General features: G+C 41.5%; 1 protein-coding gene across 1 annotated transcript in view; it reads right to left on the minus strand.

Annotated features, from left to right (window-relative positions):
* LOC309805249 (uncharacterized protein) overlaps window positions 1–5,478 on the minus strand; it is a gene marked incomplete at its 5' end in the record, with an annotated part of 94,677 nt that extends 89,199 nt beyond the window's left edge. The window contains 2 exons of the mRNA XM_082623182.1: window positions 3,897–4,004; window positions 5,392–5,478. Coding sequence (XP_082479308.1) covers window positions 3,897–4,004; window positions 5,392–5,478 — 195 coding nt within the window. The remainder of the gene's footprint in view (window positions 1–3,896; window positions 4,005–5,391) is intronic.
* Window positions 5,479–15,940: the final 10,462 nt, after the last annotated feature.

Consider the following 15,940-nt stretch of genomic DNA (forward strand, 5'->3'; position numbering starts at 1 on the left):
GAATGACCTGGCACCCAGTTATGGCCAAGTCATTGAACTAACCCAGCATCTGCAGGCTGACTTCCAGGATTCTCAGGTTATGCAAGATAATTCAATGACTGTACTGTTTAAGGAATCACACTTGGGGATTTTCGTACTGACCTTCAAAGACTTACTGACCACCACTTTCCTCTACATTATCTTATTTGCTCATCAGTACACAGGTAGTTGTGACCATCGTATTAGGGAAGAGGAAGCAGGAGCTCAGGAAGTTGAAGAGGTTAGATGCCAGGACTAGTAAATAGTGGGACTGAAACCCCATTTATCATCTACCCCTCTCTGCCTGCTGGTATAAATTCATTCAGCTTTCAGATCCCCGAACTTCAGGAGCGATGTTGCAAATCTTCAAAGCTAATGTGTAAAAGTCCAATTCAACAATTCCAAAATATATCTGTGAAAGGAATGTCCCCACAGTTGGCTCATTCGAAACATGCTGCTATTATTATAAAGCTCTCCTAAACTTCTGCAAAATAAAACAAGAAAAAAAAAAAAGAGTGGAGAGATAAAGTGAGCATGCCAGGAAGTAACTATAAACTTCTTTGGTTTGGGAGCCAGGAAATGTCAAGGAAACAAATGTAGCTCTGATTTATACTCCATCTCCAGTTGTGCCATGGGATTCAAAAATTGGCATTTTTATTAAAGCATACACCTTAGAGCAGTCCTGATAAGTGAAAAGCTGCCACAGAGGCCAAAAAAAGCTACATTTGATTCTGGGTTTTATGGTAACTTAACCAATATATATAGTTGATGGTAGGGAAGGAAAGGACTTGAATTTTACCCTGAGTCTCTGGGTTTTTCTTGTTTTCAAACTGATTGGTCTGGAGAATGGAAGACCAACAGCCAACAATAAATCACTCGTAAGCTGAAAATAGTTTCCTCTGAATACAACTAAATATTTCTTTAATTCTTGCATTAAATTTTTTGCTGTAGTATAGCAGCTATTTTATATACTCTAAAATTTAAGCTTTTGTAATACTGTAACTATAGGTATAACTAATGGGGGGGTTGATTACCGAGGCAAGCTCTTTAAAGCACTTTAAAAGCATAATATCATATGCTTGTTTTGCATTTATATTTTTGGGTCATACTGAAGATACTATTGTTAATGACTCTTGCTCAAAAATCTTGCTTTTATTTTCTGAAAACCATTTCTTTATTTTGTACCATGGGAAGGGTCTTTAATAATGATGAGTTATCATGAATATCCCTTTTTTGTAGCTTCTATATCTACATTATCAGGCACATCAGCCAGTCCCAAAGAAGTTATTTCACAGTTCTGTTCCCAAGGGAACAAAGACAGTGGGTCCCATATTAACAGTGGCTTCTGTTGGCTTATTGTTTCCTTATTTTTTTCTGACATTAAAGTTGTGTATGGTTGGTAAGGATTTCTATTCTCTGAAAACAAGCTTGTTGGTAAAAGGACAAGCTGCAGGCATCCTCACATACACAACTACTTCAGCACAGGCTGAAAGGATGCTTCACTGAGAACAAATTAGAACTGAAAAACATGTTCAAGTACAAAGGTTCTTTCTTTAAGAGATTTTCAGTTCATTATTTATTTGTCCTTCATATCGAAGAGTTTTCCTAAATTATCTTCACATCTATTTAAACCCAATTACCAACTCCCACTATGCACCTCCCATGAGTCCCCTCATCTCAGCCAGGGACTCTCAGGATCACTGGCCAGGCCATGCACATTTCCCATCCAGTGACATTTGTAAGAAGAATGGCTAGGAGCAGGAACAGATTGGTGCCCTGGGAAAGAGATGCCTTTTCAGAGGGACACTCAAACAGCCAGAAGCTGAACCCCAACTGCATTCATAGTGTGGCATCTCAGATGCTCCAAGTAGAGACTCCTCCACACCAACTTTGGTTAGCTAGTAGCACGCAGTGTTAAGATGTGTCCTATGCTAATGGTACAGCCTGCAGAATGGTATAGCGAATTTCAAGTGGAAATCCCAGGATTTCAAATTTTCCCTTCCCCTTACTAATGAAGAGGAAAGAAGTGTGGGGGGCGCGGGGGGAGAGTGGTTTGGAGAGAGAGAGAGAGAGAGAGAGAGAGAGAGAGAGAGAGAAACAGAGAGGGAGAGGGGCAATACTCTGCCCAATAACTCCTTGGAAGCAGGATGAAGCCTCCTATGATCTGCATAGTTCAGGACTTGAAAATCTCAGCAGTGGCTGCTTTCCCAGGACTCCCCTCCCTATTAATGGACACAATTTGCAAGTTCCTTCTAAAAGGTTTTACTGCGATTTCTGATTTACTCAATCAAAGCTTGCAGTTTATTTTTTATTAAGTAAAAGGGGCCCCGCATTCGAAAGAACAGCCTCAGTTATATCACTAACAGGGAGAAAATTTACTGGCCCTCCATAAATCAATTCAACATCCTTGTCTCTAAGGACTTGCCTAAAGGTAATGGGCTGCAATTATGAAAACATCACCAGGAGTTGCCAGCAGGGCTCCAGAGAGATTTCTAAAGTCTGCAGGCACTTTCAAGAGGAACATAGGAAATCATTTCATGAAGCAGCAATTTTGCCCAAAACCAAATTAGAAGAGATGTGATACTGGCTTCAATTAAAGTGACTAAGAAATAGGTATGGTGAACACAAAGGCATGGTACAGTCTTCTCCCATTCACCTTAAAGAATCCAAATTAACTCAAAAATGGATACACAGCTACAGTAATAAAGATCACAGCTGGGCACAGCTCAGGGGAAATGGTAGTAACAGCCCTGCCCATCCTCTCCTCTACCTTGAAACACTGTGGTGCTATTCATACTACAGTTGAGGATGCCCCTTTGGGGAGTATGCTTGCCACCTTGGGGTAGCTGCCTTTCCTAGGAAGAAGAGGATGGCTCAGGCAAGGGAGGCCAGCACAAACAGGGGCACTCTGGCCAGTCTACCACCACTGTTCTATGGGGAGGTGCCCTGCTGGAGGTTTTGATCAGCATGATGGGTGAGAGATTTGAAGTCCCAAATGTGGCTCCTGCTTTGAAGACACATAGCAGCAACCTTAACAGAAGTGTCCGAGAGTCTCATATGATGCTTCCAGCAAGGAAACTCAGCATCTGCTGGGTCCACAATGCCCAGGTGGCATCGCCTAGGTGGCGTCGACCGAATCCAGAGTCTGTATTTTTTGGCCCGGACTGTTTTTGATTCCCCTCACCCTGCCAAGCTGATGTTGGCACCCCCTCAGGTCTGGGTTGCCCTGGGTGAGCGCTGAGCCCAAGCAACCCCAAGCACAGCACAGCATCTCCAAGATGGAGCTGTTCTGAAACAATTTCCTGAGGGGCCGTAGGCTGGACAGGGCAGGTTGGATTGACCATGTGCCTCCAAGGGCCCCGGCCAGGTTCTGACTGAGGTTTCCTGCCACCAGGAAACCTCCGGTCTGCTGGGGGCCCCACACCTCTGCAGGTATATCAGCGTTGGGAACTATAGCTGCTACCAGTGACAGAAGTCACCACACACTTCCCGCAAGAGCTTCTTCATTATCCCGGCACAGGTAGGAAGGCAGGCCCTTAATGCTGGCGGGAAGCCACCGGTCCGAGTGCACACACCTGTGGAGACTCGCCCCCAGATCTGTTATTTCAAAGCCCGCAGTCTTTCCTCTTCCTCCCCCTGCTCGTCCCCGAAACAGCCCTTCTAGGTTGTTTTTCACGTAGGCCGACCCTGAGGCTGGAGCAGGGACAGCAGGACCCCTCGGCCGCCAGCACCCCAGCCTCCCTCCCCACCCCACCCCACCCCCGACCCCACGCAGGCTGCTCGGACGGACTCAGGCGCTCACGGCTGGCCGGCGGCCGCTCCGCACCGCGACGGCTCCCGGTGCACGGACAATCCCAGCCCCGCGCTCAGCGACTTACCTCGCGCAGCAGGTGCTCCAGTTGCGGCTCGGCCCAGGCGACCAGGGTGTCCGGCGACCCCACGCGCCACAGCAGCTCCCGCTCTTCCTCGAGCGCCGCCACCCGGCCCTGCAGAGGCCAACACCATGTTACAAGTGGGCACATCATTCTTGCTACAAACACATAGGCAAATTGCCCATCACCTGTAAAGTATTGTTCACCATATTCCAGAAGCTTCTGTGTATTAAACAAGCCAAGCTCCTTGGTCTCTTTGGCCTCTGCCCTTGCCTACAGCCTCACTATCTGGAATATCCTGCTCTCAGATCTTTGAGCAAGATCCTCCTTCAGGTCAAGGTCCTCAGGTCCTTAAACCTCACTATCTCCAAAAGACCTACCCAGACTGTCCCATCTAAGGAGGCTTCACTCGCAGTCCTCAGAAGGATTACTCAGGAAGATCATTTATCACTGTTTGAAGTTACCTTTTTATTAACAAGACAAAGTTATCCATTTGTCTTGTTCACCCCTGTTTTCTCAAAGAGCAGTACAGGATCTGGCAAATATTTGTCAAGTGAATTAAGGAAAGGCGAAAATATGTTTACTGTCTACAGCTTAATTTAAAAGACAAGGCAGAAAATACTCTATTTTGTAAGCTGGGGTCCTGGAAGGAACAGATGGCATCCTCAGACTGAAGACAGTCTGATTGTAGAGACTGTCTACATGGTGGGGCAGATAAAGGGAAGTCAACAGGGGATGTTGAAGAAGCACTCTGGAGTATAAACAGTGGGAGGCCACTATCATCTCTAGCTACAGGGGGGAGAAGAACGAACTGTGTGGGAACCCTGTGAATGCTCGGAGCTCAACAAAGGTCAGCTCAACAGGAGCTGTGGCCTTTGGTCAAGGGATACCACCTCTGCAAAACCATGGCTTGGAAGGTAAGGAGCTGGGGGATAATCTCTCTCTCCTCTTACTCTCTGAACTGCTGGGCCTCCCACCGACCAAACCTACAGGGCAAGGGAGCCCAGATGATGCAATGCAAAGAGGTCAGCCTCCTAAGGGCAGAGAGCTGAGTCAGAGTGGTGGAGAGCAGATCTGGGAGGTGGGCAGGAATCCACTGCATTCCCTAACATGTATACAGATTACCAAGGTCAATCTAGCTACTGCTGCCTCTGAAATGGCTAACCTGTCAGCGATAGGCACTAGTCCTCAGGGAGACCAACTGGCTACTTGGTGGCAAATCAACTACTTTGGACTCCCTTCATCCCAGAAGGGCCGGCACTTTGTCCCTCACAGGGGTGGATGGCTATACTAGGTATGGGCTTGTCTTCCCTGTTTGCAGAGCCTCAGGCAGCACCACTATCCATACAGATTCCCCATTCCACAGGTGTGGAGTCCTATATAACAGAGCATCTGACCAGGGAACCCACTTTACAGCAGAGGAAGAGGGGGAGTGAGCCCATGACCATGGAATCCACTGGTTGTATTACATCCTGCACCAGCCAGAAGCAGCCAGCCTCACAGAACACTGGAACTGCCTTTTGAAGGCACAGGTGAAGCACCAACTCAGAGTATTCAGAGACAATATGCTAAAAGACTGCAGTGCCATCTTTCAGGATGTGGAATACGCATTAAATGAGGGACCTCGGGCTTCCCTCGTGGTGCAGTGGTTGAGAGTCTGCCTGCTGATGCAGGGGACATGGGTTCGTGCCCCGCTCTGGGAAGATCCCACATGCCGCAGAGTGGCTGGGCCCCTGAGCAATGGCTGCTGAGCCTGCATGTCCGGAGCCTGTGCTCCGCAATGGGAGAGGCCAAAGCAGTGAGAGACCCGTGTACCACAAAAAAAAAAAAAGAAAGAAAAGAGGGACCTCTACATGACCCTTTTTTTCCAATAATGCATGGGTCCAGGAACCAACGGGTAGAAGCAAGAGTAGCTCCACTCACCATCACGTCCCGTGGCTCACTGGGGGATTTTGTGCTTGCTGTCCTCACAAAGCTGGGCCCTGCAGGATTGGAGGTCCTACTTCTCAAGAGTGTTACACTTGCAAGGGCACACAGCAGGGATCCATTCAACTACAAGCTATGGCTGCCCCCCAGGGCACTTTGAACTCTGTGTCCAGGGACCTAAAGTCTAAGAGTCACCATTTTGGCAGGAGTACCTGACCCTCAACAGTAGGGAGAGGAGGCTGCTTTTATACAGTGGGGACAGGGAGGAATATGCCAGGCACCGTCTGGCACTCCTTTGCCCATCCTAACTGTAAATAGCAAGTGCAGAAACCCAGCCTGATGTTTCTCAAGGGCTCAGACTCTTCAGAATAAAAGGGCATTATAAAATATCTTATTCAAAAGGGATTACTTGGGTCAGATAGGGTTGATAACCACTGTATAAGATTATAAATAATGTTGATAATGAAGAGGTTCAGATATATTCAAAATGCTCTGTTTAAGAAGGCAGGGGTACTTAAACATTTTTTTTTAAATTTCCAACAAAAATGGTTCAAACTAAGCTTTAAGTCTTAAAAGGATAAGTTTCAATTCCATGAGGAAATTGTTACTTAGAAAAGGCAGTATGATATTGTGGAAAAAGCATCAGGTATTGATGTATAATGCCTAGATTCCAGTTGTGGTTCCACTAATAGCTCACAGCTACTTACTATTTCAGACCCCCAGTTTTCTAGTTTGCAAAATGGATATACCAACAGGGACTAGACTTACTCTATCTGAAACTAGAAAACTAAACAAACTATATGAAACGGCAGTTTTCAAGATACTGGACATCAGGCAACGAGGGACAGTGACCCTTGGGAGATGGTGGAAAAATGAAGTGAGCCCAAGGATTGTCCCACCTTACTCTATGGAGAGATGTTTTCAGGCCACAGTGCAGGAAGGGGGACCCAGGCAGAGCCACCCTAAGGTGAAGGAGCTGCAAGTCCAAAGAAGCTGAGGCAGTTAGAATTTGCAGGGTAGAGGACTGGAGAGCAGAGCTGCACACAGAAAGAGAACTCTCCGCCTGAGATCATCACATTTGTGAGGAAACTACTGGGGCCAGGACAGAACCACTCAAAAGGATGAGACTCTAATTAGAGAGGAAGCAATCCCCACAGCCCACAGGCCAGGGAGAGCTCTTCTTCCCACCAGCCAGCATGGAAAACCTTCTAATTCAGAGGGCACTGGGTAGAGTACTCAAAAGATTTTGCATCAACAGTGGGCATAAACTAGCCCTAGACTAAATGCTGCTCTCGTCCTGCCTAATAAAGCTTAAACCCCAAACCTGAAAAGATCAAAATGATTCAAGTAATTTAATCATGTTCCATAATAAAGCTCAAGTGAATATAAAAATACCCAATAACCAACAAGGTAAAACAAAAAGCCAAAATTACCAGGCACAAAAAACAGCAAGAAAATATGACCCATGATAGGAGAAAAAGCAATCAATTAAAACCACCTCAGAAATGAAACAGATGATAGCATTAGCAGATAAGGATATTAAAGATTATACCTGTATTCTATATGTTCAAGGAACTAAGAGGAGAGACTGAACATGTTAAGTAGAGACAAAAGATTTTTGTTAAAAGTCTAATCTAGAGGCTAAAATGACAATGTTGAGATGAGAATTAAACTCTATGGGATTAAAGGTAGGTTAGACACGGCAGGAGATTAACATAGTTGCAGCAGATGGGACTTCCCTGGTGGCTCAGTGACTAAGAATCCACCTGCCAATGCGGGGGACACAGGTTCAAGCCCTAGTCCGGGAAGATCCCACATGCCATGGAGCAACTAAACCCGTGCATCACAACTCCTGAGCCTGCGCTCTAGAGCCCATGAGCCACAACTACTGAAGCCCGTGCACCTAGAGCCCATGCTCTGCAACAAGAGAAGCCACCGCAATGAGAAGCCCGCACACTGCAACGAAGAGTAACCCCCGCTCATGGCAAATGGAGAAAGCCCGTGCACAGCAATGGAGATCCAACACTGCCAAATAAATAAATATATATATTTTAGAAAAGGAAAATATAGCAGTAGAAACTATCTAAAATGAAACAGAAGGAAAAAGCTTGAAAAAAAAGAAAAAAAAGAACATGTATTATCTCTTTAAAAGATAATAGATGGCTTAAGGCAAAAATAACAATGTATTGCAGGGTTTTAACATATGGCTAAGTAAAATGTATGGCAAAATGGTATAAAGCCCAGGAGGGGAAAATGGTAGTGTACTGTTACAAGATTCTTTTACTGTATGTGACATAGTATAATGTCAATTACAAGCATACTGTGATAAGGATGTATACTATAAACTCTAAAGCACATGCTAAACACACACACACACACACACACACATACACACGGTTTAGCTAATAAACCAGCTAATAAAGTAGAATTATGAAAAATACTCAGTTCAAAATAAAGCAGAAAAAGGAAAATGGGAAGAAATGGGAAAAATAAAAAAAATAGGAAGATGGTAATCTAAACCCCCAAATATCAAAAATCCCATTAAATATAAATGGTCTAAACACAACTAACAGGCAAAGATTGTGGCACATATATACGATGGAATATTACTTAGCCATAAAAAGAAATGAAATTGAGTTATTTGTAGTGAGGTGGATGGACCTAGAGTCTGTCATACAGAGTGAAGTAAGTCAGAAGGAGAAAACAAATACCATATGCTAACACATATATATGGAATCTAAAAAAAAAATAAAAAATGGTCATGAAGAACCTATGGGCAAGATGGGAATAAAGATGCAGACCTACTAGAGAATGAACTTGAGGATATGGGGAGGGGGAAGGGTGAGCTGGGACAGAGTGAGAGAGTGGCATGGACATATATACACTACAAAATGTAAAATAGATAGCTAGTGGGAAGCAGCCACATAGCACAGGGAGATCAGATCAGTGCTTTGTGACCACCTAGAGGGCTGGGATAGGGAGGATGGGAGGGAGGGAGACGCAAGAGGGAAGAGATATGGGGATGTATGTATATGTATAACTGATTCACTTTGTTATACAGCAGAAACTAACACACCATTGTAAAGCAATTATACTCCAACAAAGATGTTTTTAAAAAAAGATTGTCAGATTAGATAAAAATGCAAGACCCAAATATATACTTCCTACATAAAACACTTCATAGATAAATAAATAAATAAATGGATGGAAAAAAGATGTACCATGGTAACATACAAATGGAAATAGTATCTATTTGTGCTCATTTCATATGGTTCCTACAGGACTAAAACCAAAAGGATAGGAAAATCATTTATAGACTATAGAATACTGTATAAATCAAGAATATAGGGTATACATCAAGAAATGGTGAAAATAACAGCTACTTTATATAAATTCCCTTATTTAATCCTCACAACCACTCTTGGGAAGTTAGGTATTAGTATTTCAACTCATAGATGAGACTACAGAGAATACCTAATTTGTCTACCTATACAGGGAATCCCAGGGTCTAAATTCAATCTGACTCTGCAGGCAAGCATTGTCACACAAGTCATATTGTTCTCACGTGTGCAATTATTGTGAGGACACACAACATAACTTAAATGTTCCTAAAAATAATGGGAAAATATTAAAAAAATAATAGCAAGATCTTTAAAAATTAAACTCCTCTATTAATGACATGCTCTAATCATTTAGGCTGGTTATTATCAATCATTCTCAAAACTGTACCTACCCATGTTGCCTTTAGTTAAGAGTAAATCCAGCAGTGTTTAAAAGCACTGGGTTCTTTTTAAAAAGGTATCTAAATTGGAAGGGAAGAGGGAAAACTGTCATTATATGCAGATGACAATGATAGTCTATATAGAAAACCATAAAGACTCCACACAAATGCTATTAGAACTGATAAATGAATTCAGCAAGGTAGCAGGATAGAAGATTAACATACAGAAACCTGTTGCACTTCTTTACAGTAATAATGACATATCAGAAAGAGTAAGTAAAAAACCAATTCATTTTATAATCACATCAAAAACAAAAAACAAAAAACCTAGGAATAAACCTGACCAAGGAGGTGAAAAACGTATTTGCTGAGAACTGTGAAACATTGATAAAAGAAACTGAAGATGACTCAAAGAAATGGAAAGATATCCCATGTTCTCAAAGTGGAAGAATTAATATTGTTCAAATGTCCATACTACCCAAACCAATCTACAGATTTAATGCGAGCCCTGTCAAATTACCCATGACATTTTTCACAGAATTAGAATAAATAATCCTACAATTTATACAGAACCACAAAAGACCCAGATTTGCCAAAGCAATCCTGAGGAAAAAGAACAAAGCTGGAGGCATAACCCTCCCAGAATTCAGACAATACTACAAAAGCTACAGTAATCCAAACAGTGTGGTATGGGCACAAAAAAAGACATGGATCAATGGAACAGAATACAGAGCCCAGAAATAAACCCACCCACTTATGGTCAATTAATCTTCGACAAAGGAGGCAAGAATATACAATGGAGAAAAGGCAGTCTCTTCAGCAAGTGGTGTTGGGAAAGCTAGACAGTCAGCTGCATGTAAATCAATGAAGTTAGAACACTCCCTCACACTATACAAAAAAATAAACTCAAAATAGCTTAAAGACTTAAATATAAGACATGACACCATAAAACTCCTACAAGAGAACATAGGCAAAACATTCTCTGACATAAATCATAGCAATGTTTTCTTAGGACAGCCTCCCAAGGCAAAAGAAATAAAAGCAAAAATAAACAAATGGGACCTAATCAAACTTATAAGCTTTTGCACAGCAAAGGAAACCATAAACAAAACAAAACTACAACGTATGGACTAGGAGAAAATATTTGCAAATGATGTGACCAACAAGGGCTTAATTTTCAAAATATACAAACAGCTCGTACAACTCAATAACAAAAAACCCAACTACCCAATCAAAAAATGGACCTACATAGACATTTCTCCAAAGAAGACATCCAGATGGCCAACAGGCACACAAAAAGATGCTCAGCATTGCTAATTATTAGAGAAACGCAAATCAAAACTACTGAGGTATCACCTCCACCAGTCAGAATTGCCATCATCAAAAAGTTTACAAAAAATAAATGCTGGAGAGGGTGTGGAGAAAAGGGAACCCTTCTACACTGTTGGTGGGAACATAATTTGGTGCAACCACTATGGAAATCAGCATGGAGGTTTCTCAAAAAACTAAACTAGAACTACCATATGATCCAGCAATCCCACTCCTGGGCATATACCCAGAAAAGATGAAAATGAATTCTAATTGGAAAGGATACATGCACCCCAATGTTCATAGCATCACTATTTACAATAGCCAAGACATGGAAGCAACCAAAGTGTCCATCGACAGATGAGTGGATACACACACACACACACACACACACACACTAGAATATTACTCAGCCATGAAAAAGGAATGAAAAATGGCATTTGCAGCAACATGGATGGACCTAGAGGTTATCATACTCAGTGAATAAGTCAAAGAAAAATATCTTGATATCACTTATATGTGGAATCTAAAAAGATGATACAAATGAACTTATGTACAAAACAGAAATAGACTCACAGACATAGAAAATAAATGGTTACCAAAGGGGAAGTGGGGTAGGGATAAATTAGGAGTTTGGGATTAACAGATACACACTACTATACATAAAATAAATGACAAGGACCTACTGTATAGCACTGCGAACTATATTCAATATCCTGTAGTAACCTATAATGGAAAAGAATCTGAAAAGGAATATATATATATATATACACACATATATATGTATATATATTACTGAATCACTTTGCTGTATACCTGAAACTAATACTTCAATAAAAATAAAATTCAAAGCTCATGATAAAAAAAAGGAGCACTGTTTTTTTTTTTTTAAGTTAAATAAACCTTAATTTTCATTTATATTTGTAATGGGAAACATTTTAAGCCACTGGGAGGAGGGGGTGCATGGGAACTCCTCCAAATCTACAATTAATCTTTAATCTCATTACATGTAACTGCTGTTGATAGTATCTAAAGAACTAGACCTATGAGGTGTCTGCTCCTTTGGGATATTTAGGATTTAGGATTAAATATCCCAAAGGGACCACAAATTGTCCCTTTACAATTAAATCTATGCTAAAGTCTTTTAATTATATATAACTTCTCCCCAAAATTGCAACGTTTAAAAACAAACTAAAACCAGGAAAGGAGTGAATATAAGAAAATATATCTGAATAGTTGACCATTCTTGATTGGTTAAAAAAGGAAAAATTCTTTGAAAATTCTATTCCCCCTTCCAGTTTCAGTGAAATGTCACAATAAAAACTGCTATGATAGGGAGTCAAAACTAGAATTCTTGGGCTTCCCTGGTGGTGCAGTAGTTGAGAGTCTGCCTGTCGATGCACGGGACGCGGGTTTGTGCCCCACTCTGGGAAGATGCCACATGCCGTGGAGCAGCTAGTCCCGTGAGCCATGGCCACTGAGCCTGTGCGTCCGGAGCCTGTGCTCTGCAACGGGAAAGGCCACAACAGTGAGAGTCCCACGTACCGCAAAAAAAAAAAAAAAAAAAGAAAAAAAATGTAGAATTCTTGATAGTTTTGTAATTCCTGGTGCCCTAAAGAGGAACAACCAACATTACTGGGAAAATTTAAAAAACATGAAGTCACCTGGGTTAAAGCATTTATAGAAAGCAAAGTAACTGCTATTTACTAGGGGTTAAAGCATTTATAGAAAACAAAGTACATAACTGCTATTTACTAGTGGGTCAACTAAAAGCCAGGTAATCTGCTAGATTAAAAAATAAATAAATTTTTGGCTGTGTTGGGTCTTTGTTGCTGAGTGCGGGCTTTCTCTAGTTGTGGTGCACGGTCTTCTCACTGTTGTGGCTTCTCTTGTTGCAGAGCACGGGCTCTAGGTGCATGGGCTTCAGTATTTGCAGTGTGTGGGCTTAGTAGTTGTGGCGCACGGGCTTAGTTGCTCCGTGGCATGTGGGATATTCCCAGACCAGGGATTGAAACTGTGTCCCCTTCATTGGCTATTAGATAACAGATATTATCCCTCAGTAATTCCAAGTAAGGAAGTACAGTTACTTTAAAGTAACTTACTCCTCCAAACACAGAGAAGACCTAGGACTAAAGTGGAAACCATGCTAGTAAGAAGTCTGAGCTCTTTTAATTCATTGAACTGCTACCCCAAAGAATTAACAGACAGGTAAGAAATGAACAAAAAGGGTCGGGATGCTTCTTTATATTTCAATTTCAATCTACAGGCTTGACTAGATCCAAATTCAATGTTTTTGTTTTAAAGGCAGTGATACCCCACAGGTGCTGTGTATTTCCTATTGCATCACCTCAGACGCATATCAACACATCTATCTGGTTGCCAACCTGAGGTTCAGCCTGATCCCTTCATTTTAAAGTTCTCCATCAGTTTTCCCCTCATGGTTTTAGCATCCACTGATGATTGGTGCCCAAATATAGTATTTCATAAAGAGTAGCAACACAGTGTATTTCTAACATCCCTTCTGTATTTATCAGAAGGAATACTATAAAAAAAACTTCACTAACTCTCAGTTTACAGGATAAGTGGGGACTAGAGGAAAGGACACCACTCCAATGAAATATTGAATATGGGAAACTCTCTAAAGACAAATGACCAAGTTTCAATTAGCAAAGAAATAAAAAGAGGAGAAAAAGGCACATAGTGATTAAGAGATCTGAGACAAATTAGCTATGTGTGGACCCTGACTCGGTACTGATTCAAACTAACTTAAAATAACTCTTTAGACAATCAGGAAACTTTATAGACCCTACCAGATAAGGAATTATTTTGTTAGGTGTGATACTCGCATTAGAAACTCATGGTAAAAGATATACAGTACAGAAATATGGATGAAATGGTATCTGACATTTGTACTTAAATGCAACAGGAAAATAAGTTGGGGAACTGATGAAACAAAATTTGCAAAATGCTTTTGATTTTTTAAGCTGGGCTATATATATTTAGAGGTTCATTATTCAACTTTTGCATGTTATTTTAAAAAATCACTAACATAAAACTGTCCGCAAAGGCTAGACTGGCCAAGGAGTTGTAAAGCCAACCTGACTTAAAACTTTACCTTCCCTCTATGAAAATATGGAAAAAATAAAACCAATTAACCAACTAATTGGATCAACTCTTTTAAGAATTAAAATTGTTTCTACCTATTTATTTGCAAACGTGCAATCTACTAAGCCAACAATTACTGACGCTATTAATACTGTTAATGACTCATGAATTCTTCTGTTCTATTTGAAAAGGTTGCCTTTTTTTGTTGTTGGCTGCTTGGCATGTGGGATCTTAGTTCCCTGACCAGTGATTGAACCAGTGCCCCCTGCAGTGGAAGCAGAGTCCTAACCACTGGACCACTAGGGAATTCCCAGAAAATGCAGCTTGTTAAACGAAGTACTAGATGTTCAAATTTACAAATTTTTTAAAACTTATTTCTTTTTGTCTGTGTTGGGTCTTCATTGCTGTGTGTGGGCTTGCTCTAGTTGCAGTGAGTGGGGGCTACTCTTCGTTGCGGTGCGCAGGCTTCTCATTGCGGTGGCTTCTCTTGAGGAGCACAGGCTCTAGGCATGCGGTCTTCAGTACTTGCAGCACATGGGCTCAGTAGTTGTGGCTCTCGGGCTCTAGAGCTCAGGCTCAGCAGTTGTGGCACACCAAGTTAGGTGCTTCCGCCATGTGGGATCTTCGCGGACCGGGGCTCAAACCTGCGTCATCTGCATTGGCAGGTGGATTCTTAACCACTGCACCACCCTGGAAGTCCCTGGATGTTTAAATTTAAAATACCTTACTTGCACCAAATTTTGTGGGAATCAGAAATTTCAAACTGGAAATGAGTTAAAAAGCCAGGCCACTAACTGACAAAGTGTTTCTTCATTCCAGGATGTCAAGATAGTTTAAATATAGGTTATCTGCCTATCTACTTAAAACAGAGTATATTTTCAAATTATCATACCATTTTAACCATTTTGATGGTTGAAGCTATGTATCAACTACTAAAGAAAAACGTGAGAAAAATGGAATCCAAGTAATTAAACTATTAGCCATTACATTCATTTCATCCCATTTCACAGAACCATGAACAAGAATCAAACTGAAGTTTTTAACTCAGTAAGGTGTATTATCACAAGAAGGCACAATGCTAGAATCTAGGATACCTGAGTTTAAGTCACAATTCAGCCGCAATTATTAGGAGTCGTGGCTGAGTCATTTCTAATTTCTCTAGCATCAAGCCCTTCAAGATTATTCAGAGGAATAGTTTTCAGCTGTATGAACTACAAAACTCCACTGGGTATTTTTCTACTGTCAACTGCATAAGTCAATTTTATTCGTCTACTCCAAAAATTTTGATGAATGCATGGATGAGAACACCTGAGCAAATAAGCAGTAGCAGAAAACACTGGAAATAACCTAGTTAGCTGCACTTTTAAAACTAGGTTTGACGTCAATGGAATTTCTAGAAATAGTAAACTAGGAGACATCAAATCATGAGGGAAAATACCCAGTTACAAACGATCCATATTTATACACTGGCCATTCTAAACCTTTCCTGTTAGTGCTGAAGCTCCCAACACTGTCAAATAAAAACCTGGTGCTTTCAGAAATTGAGTCCAGAAGTACAAGGAAAAAGGCAAGTAAGAGTAGGAACCTGAGAGTTCACAGAAGATGGGAAGGAAGGTTAGCAGGAGACACTCATATGATACCAGAGGTACCATCCTCACCACTAAACTTTTCTTCTATCCTACCTAATTCACTGAAGTTTCACTTTAATTCCTAAACTTCCATGAATTAGGCCTGGGAACTAGCAAATACCCTTAGTGAAGAATGTAAATACTTTTCAGCAGGGAAAGGGGTTAGCAATCATTAACTTCTTAGTAAGAAAGAGTGTGGATAGTTTTCTTTCCTCCTATATCCTGAGATCAGCTACTCCAAAGGAATGAGTTTCTGATGGGGGAGAAAGTAAACATTAATTTGGGAACCTGGAGCACTTGTAGGGAAAGGTCAGGAGGCTTCGGTAGTGCAGTGGCTCTAGCAGTATGGAAATGGAGAGGAA

Source organism: Mesoplodon mirus (genome assembly GCF_964341445.2).
Source record: "Mesoplodon mirus genome assembly, chromosome: 5".
Taxonomy (NCBI): Eukaryota; Metazoa; Chordata; class Mammalia; order Artiodactyla; family Ziphiidae; genus Mesoplodon; species Mesoplodon mirus.